Source organism: Pristiophorus japonicus, chromosome 12, assembly GCF_044704955.1.
Source record: "Pristiophorus japonicus isolate sPriJap1 chromosome 12, sPriJap1.hap1, whole genome shotgun sequence".
Classification (NCBI taxonomy): Eukaryota; Metazoa; Chordata; class Chondrichthyes; family Pristiophoridae; genus Pristiophorus; species Pristiophorus japonicus.
This window is the reverse complement of record NC_091988.1, coordinates 149,624,716-149,639,361: the sequence shown is the minus strand read 5'-3', so window position 1 is coordinate 149,639,361 and position 14,646 is coordinate 149,624,716. Positions and strand designations below refer to the sequence as shown.

The following is a 14,646-nucleotide window of genomic DNA, read 5'->3' as shown; positions in this document are numbered from 1 at the left end:
CCTTCGACCTCTGTTGAATTAAAACATCTCTACACAGCACAGTGCGACTTTCCAGCTTGTTCAGCACAGACACCCAACATAACAGTTTAAAAAATAGAAGTTGTACATTGGTAGCTGATGGAAAATAACTCTGCCCAAATATACTTGATCTGTATAGATTTCCAAGATGAGTGAGTTGCAGGCGGAATGTTTTTTTAAATGTAGTTTTTGTATCTACAATTCTGTATTGAATTGTTTTAAACCTTTTGATTTTTATTTAGAGATTGATGTGCAAACATACAAAGGCATATCATAGTAGACAAGCACAGTACAAAATATCATTGAACTTGGCTAGCTTTACAGATTAATGCAGGAGTCAATAGGGCCCCCAAACTTGGATTCTTGTTATTGTTTGAACAGGTTGAACCTCTGTTTGAGGTGCCAAATAGGAGAGAGCAGAATTGAACCTTTATCCCATTTCAGTCCCTATTGGGGCAGGGAGTTTACAGTATGCTATGAGGCCTTTGATCTTTCCGGGTTTAAAACACCTCTCCACAGTGCACTGTTTCTTTCTAGCTTGTTCAACACAGACACTCGGCATGATGGTTAAGAAATTGAAGCTGTACAGCAATAGCTGATGGAAAATATACTGCCCAGTCAGATGCTTGTCCAACTCTCCTTTACTTTAATTGCAGAGATTAGATCATGTCCCACATGGTGCTAAATATGTTAATTTGTGAACATAATTCATCACACAGCGGATGTATTATTCTGATACCGGTAGTAAATGTACCACTTAGTCAAAATTATTTTGCCTTTATTGGATTAAAACAAATCTAGTCCTGAAATTGTAATGGTGCCCTGAGCACCTTTTCAGTGGAACTGCCAGATGGTGGCTAGAAATGGGCTTGAGACCAGTTCTGCCAGAATCCCACCCTATATAAAGCACCCAATGAAATGTCGATAGGGGAAAGAAGGCAACTCTTCCAGCCATTCCTCACCCACATCAAGGGGACATAATGGGCGGAATTTGAAGTGTAATTCTCATACTTGTCCAGACGAGCCTTCAGTGAAAGTCTTGTCAATTGGGAACTGGAATGAGTTCCGTTTAGGACCTTTCTATGGCATCATGACTGCATTAAGGTGAGATTACTATAAACCAGAAGCCTGTTTGCTCCAGGAAGAGCTGAAAAAAATAGATTAACTTTTGATGAGCCCTTCCTTGTCTTCTGCCTTTGGAGTGGCATGGTAGCAGTCTTGAGGTTCCCTCCCAATGAATTGGGGTAGGTGTCATTGAAGTTCTCATACAAGTGCAGATCACTTGCTCCAAGTATGCAAATGAACCTGCCCCATAATTTGGGACAGAGGGGCTCTTCACTTTGCTAGACTTGGAGACTAGTCCACTAAACATCACCAATGAAGCAGCCCGATCGGAATTTCTTGTTTATAAACTCTTTCGTTTATTTTCTTTGGTGCATTTGTTTATCTGCAGAAGAACTATGGATTTCATTATACTCATTAGCAGAGACCCAAATAAGTCATTTCAAATTCAAACAGCTCCTGTCATGCTCAGAACACAGAGGAAGCATCCCAGAAATCTCCAGACTGTGGGCCAAGTTTCAGCCCTCTAAGAACGGCGCACCTCCATAAAGTGGGCCGACTTTCTGGAATAAAAAGGGTGCCGTATACTTACCCTGTGATTCTGCGAGCTCCTCAGGACGTCTTTGTGCTGGCGTGGCGCAGCACAAGGGGTTGGGGGCGGAGCCAGGTCCCGGCGCTGAAAACAGTGCTGGGACCTCTGCACATGTACGCTAGAGTGTGTGCGCATGTGCAATAGCTCCTTGCCCCCGAGGCTGTGTGGGAGGGGCCCAAAGCACGCTGGCCCTAGCCCTGGCCGAATGGGCTCCCTGGGCGAAGATCGGGACTAGGGCCTCCCTCCCTCCTGTTCAGCTCCCCCCCCCCCCCCCCAGTTCAGCCGTACCCCCTCCCCCCTTCTCTTCCCCCACCCCCGCTCCCTCCACGTCATCGGCAGGGCCCACCCGTCCAGCATCTCGCTGAGTGGCCCCGCCCAAAGTCTTCAGCGGCAGCCAGGCATCTGATTCGTTGTCGATGGGGCCCGTTCAGCCCTTCCCCCCCCCCCTCCTCTCTCCCTCTCCTCTCTCTCTCCCTCTTCTCTCTCTCTCCCTCTTTCTCTCTCTCTCTCTCTCCCTCTCTCTCTCTCTCCTCTCTCTCTCTCTCTCCCTCTCCTCTCCTCCCTCTCCTCTCTCTCTCCCTCTCCCTCTCTCTCCCCTCTCCTCTCTCTCTCTCCTCTCTCTCTCCCTCCCCCTCCTCCCTCTCTCCCTCCTCTCTCTCTCCTCTCCTCTCTCCCCTCCCCTCTCTCTCTCCCTCTCTCTCTCTCCTCCTCTCTCTCCCTCTCTCTCTCCCTCCTCTCTCTCTCCCTCCTCTCTCTCTCCCTCCTCTCTCTCTCCCTCCCTCTCTCTCTCCTCCTCTCTCTCTCCCTCCTCTCTCTCTCCCTCCTCTCTCTCTCCCTCCTCTCTCTCTCCCTCCTCTCTCTCTCCCTCCTCTCTCTCTCCTCCTCTCTCTCTCCCTCTCTCTCTCTCCCTCCTCTCTCTCTCCCTCCTCTCTCCTCTCCTCCTCTCTCTCTCCCTCCTCTCTCTCTCCCTCCTCTCTCTCTCCCTCCTCTCTCTCTCCCTCCTCTCTCTCCCTCCTCTCTCTCTCTCCTCCTCTCTCTCTCTCTCTCTCTCCCTCTCTCTCTCTCTCTCTCTCTCCCTCCTCTCTCTCTCTCCTCTCTCTCTCTCTCTCTCTCTCCCTCCTCTCTCTCTCTCTTTCTCTCTCTCTCCCTCCTCTCTCTCCTCTCTCTCTCTCTCTTCTCTCTCTCTCCCTCTCTCTCTCTCTCTCTCTCTCTCCCTCTCTCTCTCTCTCTCTCTCTCCCTCCTCTCTCTCTCTCTCTCTCTCTCTCCCTCCTCTCTCTCTCTCTCTCTCCCTCCTCTTTCTCTCTCTCTCTCCCTCCTCTTTCTCTCCCTCCTCTCTCTCTCTCTCTCTCTCTCTCTCTCTCTCTCTCTCTCTCTCTCTCTCTCTCTCTCTCTCTCTCTCTCTCTCTCCCTCTCCCCCTCCCTCCCCCCTCCCCCCTCCCCCACCCTTTGCTGTCAGAAACACAGACTGTCACTGACATTGACAGAGAGAGAGAGACAGAGCGAGAGACAGTGGGGCGGGGGGGGGGGGGTTGCGTCCCAGCACACTGTTGGAGGGCTCCCAGTGATGCAGTAGGTGAGTAGAAACTTATTTTTTTATTTATTGGTTTTTTAAATTAATTTTTAATTAATTTTTTTGATTTATTGGTTGATTTATTTATCATTTATTATTGATGATGGTTCTTTATTTGTAAAAGTGAAGTGTTTGTAAACCTCCATTCCCTCTTTCCTCCCCCCCCCCCCCCCCCCCAGCATAGGCAAGGTTTTTCTGAGCGTACAAAAATCTACACTTACTCCATTCTAAGTTAGTTTGGAGTAAGTTTTCTCTGCCTAAACTTGCAAAACAGGCATAAGTGGGAAAAAAAAATCTGTTCCAAAATGAAACTATTCTAACTCACTAGAACTGGAGCAAACTAAATGCCGAGAATTGCAATTTCTAAGATGCTCCATGCTAAACTAGTTGCTCCAAAAAAATAGGAGCAACTCAGGCGAAACTTGAGCCCGATGTTACTGAGCATTCTACGTTCTCCCTGCCCTTAGTCCTGATGTCTCTGGATCTTATATGGAAGGCTGACCAATGGGACAACAACAACAACTTGTATTTATATAGTGCCATTAATGTAGTAAAATGTCCCAAGCAGAGTCTTGATAGAAATGTCTCTTACCTCCACAATTTTATTTTTTTAGTCCCTGAAAGGTTGGTGAACTGTTCAATGTTTGTATGTACACTGTTCAATGACCTGTAATAAATACAGGTATGATGCTCAACCCTGATCACAGCCACAGTGTTCAGTAACATCCACATACTGTACATATGTCAAAGATAGTGACAGTATGGTACATACAGTCAAACCTCATTGTATAAAAATACTCTTGATGGCTGTCAAATCCAATTCATCTATTTGCTCATAAAATGAAATTCAATATGATCATTTAATAAAAGGTCTAACACTGGGAATTTGTTATCAAGAGCAATCTTTAATACTGGAGATCATGATAGTGAAAGGTCTTGCAGTCTGTTACAGTAAGAACTTTAACATGTTGTATGTTACAGAGAACTCTAACATGCAGTCTATTCCAGAGATAGGTCCATAGTATTTAATGTGTTACAATGAGATTTGTCTAATATACATTATGTTACAGTGGGAGCTCAATAACGCTATTGTGTTACAGCGAGAGCTGCGTTAAATTGCACAGTATTACAGTGAGAGCTCTAAAACACTAGAGTTTGTTTTTATTGTGCAAGTTCTGTAACAACAGATTCTTGTCATGGAATTTGATGTAATGAGGTTGAGTGTACATCAGTGTTTAAATAAAACAGACCTGTTTGTGTGGCCACAATTTACACCAGTGGCCACAATTTACACAAAGAAAATTGAGGAAATCATTTTCCATTTCCTTTTCACCGTGAGATGACCGCTTCTATCACTGAATTAATTTCTGCATTAATCTGCACGGCTTCTGAATCACACTTGGTTGTCCAGTGTGACCGTCAATACTCTAGGCATAATTTGCAAAGAGCTTTTTTTGTTGCATTTTCTCCTCTTCTGAAGGCACGGCTTCTTGTTGAGGCATACTTCCACAGGCATCAGCGAGCATCGGCAGCCACCAGCCTCTCCACATGCCCGCTCATCTTATGTGAGCCCAGGCATTGAGTATCAGCATGCTATTTTACTCTAGGGGCATCACTGCCAATTCTGAGCATGTCCTCAATTGTTGTCCACATGGGCTCTTTCTGGGGGTTGGCAGAGCGGGGGCTCACTGGCCGGCGATCAAAATTGAGAACATCAGCAAAGTTTTTTGTTCCACCCTCCGCTGCCTTGGGACACTGAGTTCAGTTGTATCATCCCGGGGCTGAAATCAGCTGACTCATGGCTGAAATCAACTGAAATCATCCATGCCTTTGTTACCTCTAGATTTGACTATTCCAACGATCTCCTGGCCGGCCTCTCTACTTTTACCCTGCTTAAATTTGAGGTCATCCAAAACTTGGCTCTCTGTGTCCTGACTCGCACCAAGTCTCGCTCACCCATCACCCCTGTGCTCGCTGACCTATATTGGCTCCCAGTTAAGCAACTCCGTGATTTTAAAATTCTCATCCTTGTTTTCAAATTCCTCAATGGCCTCACGCCTCTCTATCTCTGTAATCTCTTCCAGCCCTATAATCTCCCGGGATCTCTGCGCTCCACCAATCCTGGCCACTTGAACATCCCTGATTTTAATTGTTCCACCATTGGCGGCTGTGCCTTCAACTGCCGAGGCCCCAAACTCTGGAATTCCCTCCCTAAACCTCTCCGCCTCTCTGGTTCTCTTTCCTCCTTTTAGCCGCCCCTTAAAACTTAACTCTTAGACCAAAGTTTTGAGCATCTGCCCTAATATCTCCTTATTTGGCTTGGTGTCAAATTTTGTTTTTTGATAACACTCCTGTGAAGTGCCTTAGGACGTTTTATTACGTTAAAGGAACAATATAAATTTAAGTTGTTGCAGCTGCTGTTGATTCAACCTGATCACAATTGAAACACAAGGTATTTCTGGTCTATAGAGCTCCGAACGCCACCAAGCAACACTTAGCTGCTGAATCATCGGGAGAGCCACAGAGTATTATTTTGTGCAATTTAGAAAAGATGTACGCTGTACAAAAATACTATTTTTTTTTTTGCCCCTAGGTTGTGCATTTAAAACATCCCATGGAAATAAAGATTTAGATCGACATTTAAGAACTCATACGGGTAAGGCAAGTTTGTAGCAGTATTAATGCCTAAATGCTGACATTTTGTTTTCAGGCACAAACCGGTAAGTGAACAAAACCTGCAGTTTTATTTTAAATCTTTAACTTGAGGATGTAGATGCAGAAAAAAGCTGCCTGCTTCAAAGTTCTCTGGTTCTGTCAATATGGCCATCTCTAATAAAAATGTGAAACTTTGCTTTGTCGGCTGCGATACCTGCATTTCCTAACACTCGAGCAGTGCTTTTTGGCTCCTCCCATGTCCCCTCCTGCAGATGTTGACTCATGTTGGGATACCGTCTCAGAATCTCTGCCAACCCTGTCTGCCCATTGTTCATGTTTGACCATAAACAGTGATTGTTGGGAGGCTATTCAACTGCTGGTGGCCGGGGTGGGTACACATCGCGGCCGAGCCCAGTTCTAGCCTCACTTTACCTATTTGCACTTTTGAGAAGATATCACTGAACAGCAGTCACAATCGGGAACCCTTGCATGATTGTCATCTTCTTAGCTCAGGTGCACTAAAGTCAGTTGTAGCACCCTTACTGCCACACAAAATAGAATCAGCCAACTAAACCCCAGCCAGGAATTGAACGGGGATCTTCGGGTTTATATGACCCAGTAACTTGTTGGCTTTACCAACTCTGACCTCAGTGGAGCCAAAATTCATGGTTTTAACTAAAAGGTTTAATTGGATGTGGAAATAGAATTTTTATGTGCCAGCATAACACAACTCAAGGGCAAGAAAGCAGCTCTACAGACGTCTGAAGGCCGAGGTCCAACAGAAAACCTAAAGAATAGATGGTGGGTGCAGAAAGCTCAAGAAATCCAGCAGCTAGCCGACAACCACGTCGTGAGAGGATTCTTCAGCGCCACCAAGACAACCTATGGCCTAAGCACCCAAGGCCCTACCCCACGACTAGCCAAGAACGGAGAGGTGCTCATCAAGGATAGAGAGGCAGTCAGTGCCCGCTGGAAGGAGCACTTTGAGGATCTCCTCAACCGAGACTCTGTCTTCGACGTGAATGTCCTCGACTCCATCCCATAGCATGCCACCCGCCACCATCTCAGCACAACCCCAGGCCAGATCCAAGGTCGTCCCATCCTCCGTCATCGAACTACAGTACGCAGCCAACGCCTGCATCTGCACACACTCTGAGGCCGAACTCCAAATCATCGTCAACACCTTCACTGAGGCATACAAGTGCATGGGCCTTACACTAAAAGTCCGTAAAACAAAGGTCCTCTACCAACCTGTCCCCACCACGTAGCACTGCCTCCCGGTTATCAAAATCCACGACGACGCCTTGGACAACACGGACCATTTTCCATACCACGGGAGCCTAATATCAACAAGGGCAGATATCGACGACAAGGTCCAACACCGCCTTCAATGTGGCGGTGCAGCCTTCGGTTGCCTGAGGAAGAGAATGTTTGAAGACCAGGCCCTCAAACGCGGCACCAAGCTCATGGTCTACAGAGCAGTGGTGATACCGCCCTCCTATATTTGGAAAAGTATAATTCAATCAAGCAGAGTAAGCATGGTTTTATGAAAGGAAACTCATGTTTGACACATCCTCAAAGAACTTCAGCAAATGTAACGAGCAGGGTGGATAAGGGGGAACCAGTGGATGTGATGTATTTGGATTACCAGAAGGCATTCGATAAGATGCTACATAAGAGGTTACTGCACAAGATAAAAGCTCACTGGGTTGGTGGTAATATATTAGCATGGATAGAGGATTGGCTAACTAACAGAAAACAGAGAGTCGGGATAAGTGGGTCATTTTCTGGTTGGCAAACAGTGACTAGTGGGGTGCTGCAGGGATCGGTGTTGGGTCCTCAACTATTTACAATCTATATTAATGACGTGGATGAAGGGACCGAGTGTAATGTAACCAAGTTTGCTGATGATACAAAGATGGGTGGGAAAATCAAATTGTGAGGAGGACACAAAAAATCTGCAAAGGTATATAGACAGGCTAAGTGAGTGGCCAAAAATTTGGCAGATGTATAATGTGGGAAAATGTGATGTTATCCATTTTGGCAGAACTAATAGAAAAGCAAATTAGAATTTAAGTTGAGAAAAATTGCAAAGTGCTGCAGTACAGAGAGACCTGGGGGGTCCTTGTGCATGAAACACAAAAAGTTAATATGCAGGTACAGCAAGTAATCAGGAAGGCAAATGGAATGTTGGCCTTTATTTCAAGGGGGGTAGAGTATAAAAGCAGAGAAGTCCTGCTACAACTGCACAGGGTATTGGTGAGGCCACACCTGGAGTACTACATACAGTTTTGGTCTCTGTATTTAAGGAAGGATATAGTTGCATTGGAGGCTGTTCAGAGAAGGTTCACTAGATTGATTCCGGAGATGAGGGGGTTGACTTATGAAGATAGGTTGAGTAGGTTGGGCCTATATTCATTGGAGTTCAGAAGAATGAGAGGTGATCTTATTGAAGCATAAGATAATGAGGGGGCTCGACAAGGTGGATGCAGAGATGATACTTCCATTCATAAGGAAAACTAGCCCATTTAAAACTGAAATGAGGAGAAATTTCTTCTCTGAGGGTTGTAAATTTATGGAATTCTCTGCCCAAGAGAGCTGTGGAGGCTGGGTCATTAAATATGTTTAAGGCGGAGATAGACAGATTTTGAAAGATAAGGGAATAAAGGGTTATGGGGAGCGGGCAGCGAAGTGGAGCGGAGTCCATGATCAGATCAGCCATGATCTTATTGAATGGCTGAGCAGGATCAAGGGGCCAAATGGCCTACTCCTGCTCCTATTTCTTATGTCTTATGATCTTATATGGCTCAGAGACATGGACTATGTACAGCAGGCACCTCAAAATACTGGAGAAGTATTACCAAGGCTGTCTCCGCAAGATCCAGCAAATCCATTGGCAGGATAGGCGTACCAATGTCAGTGTCCTCGCTCAGGCCAATATTCCCAGCATCGAAGCACTGACCACGCTCGATCAGCTCCGCCTGGATCACATCGCCTGCCTGCCTAACACGAGACTCCCAAAACAAGCGCTCTATTCGGAGCTCTGACACGGCAAGCGAGCCCCAGGTAGGCAGAGGAAACGCTTCAAGGACACCCTCAAACCCTCCTTGAAAAAATGTAACATCCCCACCGACACCTGGGAATTCCTGGCCCAAGACTGCATAAAGTGGAGGAAAAGCATCCGGGAAGGCGCTGAATACTTCGAGTCTCTTTGCCGAGAGCAAGCTGAAGCCAAGCGTCGACAGCGGAAGGAGCGCCCGGCAACTCAGGCACCCCACCCACCCGTCCCTTCAACCACTGTTTGCCCCACCTGTGACAGAGACTGTAGGTCCCACATTGGACTCTTCAGTCACCTGAGAATTCCTTTCTAGTGTGGAAGCAAGTCATCCTCGACTGCGAGGGACTGCCTATGATGATGATGATGATGATGATGATGATGGTTTTACAATGATTTTCCCGGTTAAAAGTTTTGATACAGCTGTCCCCACACTGGGGGAGCAGACCTATGGGCTCAATTTTGGCCAGGGGTTGCTCCGTTTTTATTTGAGTAACTTGGTTTTTCTGGAGTATCTTAAAAATCCCCATTTTGCACATTCAATTTGCACCAGTGTAAGTGAGTTCGGTACAATTTTTTTAGTTTTTTATTCTCAAAAGGGGGCGTTACCAGCCACCTACGCCAGTTCTGCCTATTTAGGCAACTTTAGCCAGTTAATAGTTACTCCAAATCTACTTAGGCCAGCGTATGTGGCCACTTCAGAAAACCAATGCGGAGAATTAAGAAATCAGCGCAGCTAGGTACATTGGAGGCCAATCGGCCTGGGATAGAGGCGGGAAGGGAAGCAGAGAGGACCTGCACCTAAAGCACCAAGACTTACAAAGCATTAAACCTTGGAAACAAAAAATAATAAGCATTCAATAACAAATAAAAAAATTGAAGTAAGTCCTACCCTCATCTTAAAACTCAGCCTGGGAAGGCAGCGGACCAGCCGGTGCGGGAGGCCACTCAGCCAGGGCTAGGGGTGCACGGGCAGGAGAACTGATTGTGCTCCTGCCTGGATGATTTCTATCAGTTCTCCTGCCCGCCAACCCCTAGCCCTGGCCGAGTGGCCTCCCGGTGTGATTTCTAAGATTAAAGTGATTAAAGCTTCAAATCAAATGGAACTAAGCAGTCCATGAAATTGCCACTCGGTACCCCTACTCACAACAACATTTGGCCGGCATCGGGTCCCACACAGCGGCTGCAGCAAGACACAGAGGCTGGGGGCGAGGTACTACTACACATGCGCGGACACTCCACTGCGCATGTGCAGACGTCCCAGCACTGTTTTCGGCGCAGGACACTGGCTCCACCCCCGACTCGACTGGCCACGCTGTGCGACCACAGGGAGAAGGCTGGACAGCGGCCAAAGTGGGAAGGAAATTTTTGGGCGCACTTCTGTACGGAGAAAAGCGGCGCATCTTTGGTAAGTGGGCCGAAAGAAGGGCTGGGCCAAAATTGAGCCCTCTATCTCTGTGAATTCGCGGTAATAAGGGGGGAATTTGAAGACGTTTGGTTTGCACTGGCAGCAGCACTTCTTTCCCCTGATGGAGTGGCCATTTAACCATTCTGTGCCTGGGGGGAGAGTGGATGATGCACCCATGAAATCATTTTACTCTTGATTTTGTTTATTTCCTATTTACAAAGACGGTTGTTCCTTCAAGCTTGTTGCAGTTTATTCCCCAATACTTGCAATGACTGTCAGTGAGTCCTTTCTATGCACATATTCTAAGTCAGAAATCAGCAGCAGCCAAAATGAAATAGTCTTGAGAAATATCCCACCCCTGTCAACCAGTGCCCTCAAGCTTCCATTATACATTATCTCGAGCTATGCCCTAAGCCTGAATAGTTAATTCGCGGTCATGAATATCATCACTGCTGACTTGATTTGGGTCGTTAATTGAATGTGTTTACCTCACCTCAAATAAAGTTACTTTGCTGCACTTCAAATAGCACACATTTATATAGGAACATACAAGATGAGAATAGACCATTGCAGTCCATCTGAACAGGCCCATATTTCTTTCCGGGATATTTTTGTTTAAACTGTATTGTTTTGCAGGTGAAAAGCCCTTCAAATGTGATATTTGCAACAAGAGGTTCAGTCGTCTGGATAAGCTGAAGATGCACAATCGTTCACATACTGGAGAGAAGCCACATAAGTGCCAGCACTGCAACTACGCAGCAGCAGATAGCAGCAGCCTGAAAAAGCACCTGAGGATCCATTCTGATGAGCGTCCATTTAAATGCCAGATATGCCCTTATGCCAGCCACAGCTCTAGCCAGCTCATTATACATCTTCGTTCTCACACTGGTAAGTCTGCTTGCTCAGGGTGCCAGTCATAGTGAAATGACATGCATAAAGAGGTTGTTATGAATTGAGTGAAGAAAGCAGATTGTTACAGGAACTTAGTTGCACAGCGATTTAACGTGTGCTTTGAACCTCGTCACACTCCCAATGAGTTTTATTATTTCCTGTCTGGTTATTAGGATCTGCACCACACCTTGAGCGTAAAAGATGCTCTAACAACCTAGCTGGGTTATTTTTATTGGTTTCATTTAGATGCAGATGGCACAAAAAGGTTACACCCAAAGCTCTGATTTATCAGAAGTTCAGATGAGTCTCCTTCAGATGGTGCAGAGCTGAAGCGCTAAGTTCATTTTATATGGTGGGCCTAGCTCTTGGTGTGGGCCACATTCAGCAAAAGTTCTTAATATCGAAATAGATAAAGATAAACCATATTGTTACTTATTTACATTTAGATTTTATTTACTGCTGCTCCCCGATACCTGCAAATTCTTAACTTGAACCATTGCATTATCATTTGGAGAAATTGTCTGGCCTCAGGCTATCTTGAGCATCTAACCTTTTCTATAGATCACCTCTGAAAAGTCTAAGTTTCTCCAGTCTTTTCTCAGACACCTAATAGTTGAGATCGACCTCTTCTCTACATTGCCCCCAGTGTTCCTTGGCAACTGGAGAACTGGACGCAGTATTCAAGGTGCAGTCTGACCAGAGCACGATAAAGTTTGATCTTTACCTCCTTTGACTTGCATTCTACCATTTTGTCTATATAACCTTATTGCCTTTGTTAATTGTGGCTCTGCATGGGTTGACCATGTTTAGCGTCAGATTTATCAAGACTCCCAGATCTCGTTTAGCTTCATCGTTAACTATTTCAACATTATTTATCAATGTTCCCTCAAATTTTGTTTTTGGATGCGGGGCCCCTTTAACGGGCTGCACAAACCCATTCATATATTTCCGCGTGGTTTTTCCATTGTAAAGCCATTAAGCAGCCTGCGTGGGACCTCCCAGACCACTGTCGCGCAGCTAAACAGGGACATTGCAGTTCATGGAGTATTGCGTGTCACCTATTTTTTCTTCTTATGTACATCACTTTACATTTGTCTGCATTAAATTTTATCTGCCATTGTTATGTTTCGTTACATATCTTCTCCAACTCATTCTGTCATTTCTGAGCTGCCTCTTCTGATACCAATGCCCCTCCTAGTTTGGTACCTTCTGTAAATCTAACCATTTAGAAACATAGAAAATAGGTGCAGGAGTAGGCCATTCGGCCCTTCTAGCCTGCACTGCCATTCAATGAGTTCATGACTGAACATGCAACTTCAGTATCCCATTCCTGCTTTCTCGCCATACCCCTTGATCCCCCTAGTAGTAAGGACTACATCTAACTCCTTTTTGAATATATTTAGTGAATTGGCCTCAACAACTTTCTGTGGTAGAGAATTCCACAGGTTCACCACTCTCTGGGTGAAGAAGTTTCTCCTCATCTCGGTCCTAAATGGCTTACCCCTTATCCCTAGACTGTGACCCCTGGTTCTGGACTTCCCCAACATTAATAAGAACTTAAGAATTAGGAACAGGTGTAGGCCATCTAGCCCCTCGAGCCTGCTCCGCCATTCAACAAGATCATGGCTGATCTGGCCGTGGACTCAGCTCCACTTAACCGCCCACTCCCCATAACCCTTTATTCCCTTTAAACAGTTTCTTAGTTTCTCTTTATTTACTCAATTAAAATCCTTCATGACTTTGAACACCATGATCAAATCTCCCCTTAACCTTCTCTGCTCTAAGGGGAACAACCACAGTTTCTCTAGTCTCTCCGTAATTGAAGTCTTTCATCCCCGGTACCATTCTAGTAAATCTCCTCTGCATCCTGTCTAAGGTCTTGACATCCTTCCTAAGGTACAAATAGAACTTATCAAATTAAATCAAGGTTTTAACTGGGACGGAGACTTGGAATTATTAGAATTAATAAAATTCTAGAATTTTATTAGTAATTAAAAAATAAGTGTGCTTCCTAAAAAAACTGCAAAACAAAAAGGAAGTTAACTACAAGCTGCATTCCGATTTAAGTTCTGCCAGAATGATGCAGCTGTATGAGATATGCCTTAAGCAGGCAGTTGGTTCTTTCCAATGCAGTGTCGTCATGAGCATTCCAGTAAAGCATGGGATAGATGAAAATCAAGCATACTGTGTGAACTGTGAAAAACACAGCAGTACAATTATATATTTTGTCCTTCCACACTTGCACTTGTGCCTGAAAACAGTATTTTAAACACTAGGATCAAGTACTGCTCTTTATCGATCCACCACTACAGTTGGGAGTAATTTGAGGTAAAGCATATTACAACAGTGACTACATTGTACATTCATTGGCTGTAAAGCATTTTCCATTGAGTTTCTGATTCAAGGTGGTTTATATAAATTTAAAAACAGCAGTGGATGCAGTGAGCCCTGAGACACTCCACTCATTACTTCCTCCCACTTTGACATAACTCCTTTCATCCATATTCATCGTTTCAACCGGTTCCTTACCCATTCCAAGGGTATACCCTGAGTGGTCCTCGATTTAAGCGGCCACTTTTCCAGTCAGAAACAGGCAGGATCCCCATAATTCGATGCTAATCAGGATCTTATGATGTCATTAGGATTCCTTTGTCATTTCATGCAGTCAACCAAGGAACTCACTGAGTGCTGGAACCACCCACTGCACAGCGGAAAATATCCTGAGCCAGGATCCCTGGAAACGATCAAAAATCACTTAATTGGCATTTTTTGGACAGCAGGATGAGTTTAATTGCTCTCTCTGCACCTCGTTACTAATCTTTCTCCTTTCTATAATGCTCTTCACTTCCTTTCAAAATACAGGATACTGCTTTCTTGCTTTCTACGATTTTGCTTACTGGCAATGTAACCCTCTGCAGACATGTCAGTCAGTTGCATAAAATGGTTGCAGTAATTATAATCTTCAGCACATTGCTGTCGGGAGTGGTGTGTCCACAAAGATCTGAAACTCTCCTACTACCATTGTATCTAAATATGGTAATTGGAATTATATCCAATTGAAACTGGTATGTTTAATTACCTAAGTTTGTTCTGTTTTGTATTTCGGTGTCAATTCATTGATGTCCTATAGGATTGATTTTGGGGACAATTTTAAAAACTTATATCCCCTGTAACTAATTTCAAACCAAATCGGATTACAAACAGCTCAGTAACAATGGTTTTAATACAAATGTGATGCCAGTTTATGGTATTTCATTGAGCCGTTCTCTTTTCAGTGCACTCCCTGTAAACAGGCCTCATGTCACCTACAATCCATCAGCTGCAACTTCTTGGATTTCTATATAGCTCTCATACCCTGATTGGTCACCAGAGTCTTCTGCACCTTCACTTCACT

The 14,646-nt window shown here is 45.0% G+C and overlaps 1 protein-coding gene across 3 annotated transcripts in view; it reads left to right on the top strand.

Moving 5' to 3' along the window:
- Positions 1 to 14,646, top strand: part of zfp64 (zinc finger protein 64 homolog (mouse)) — a 79,851-nt gene that overhangs the window by 47,456 nt on the left and 17,749 nt on the right. For all 3 annotated transcript variants that reach the window (XM_070896040.1, XM_070896038.1, XM_070896041.1), the window contains 2 exons: positions 5,837 to 5,899; positions 10,998 to 11,249. In XM_070896040.1, the coding sequence (XP_070752141.1) occupies positions 5,837 to 5,899; positions 10,998 to 11,249 (315 nt within the window). The remainder of the gene's footprint in view (positions 1 to 5,836; positions 5,900 to 10,997; positions 11,250 to 14,646) is intronic.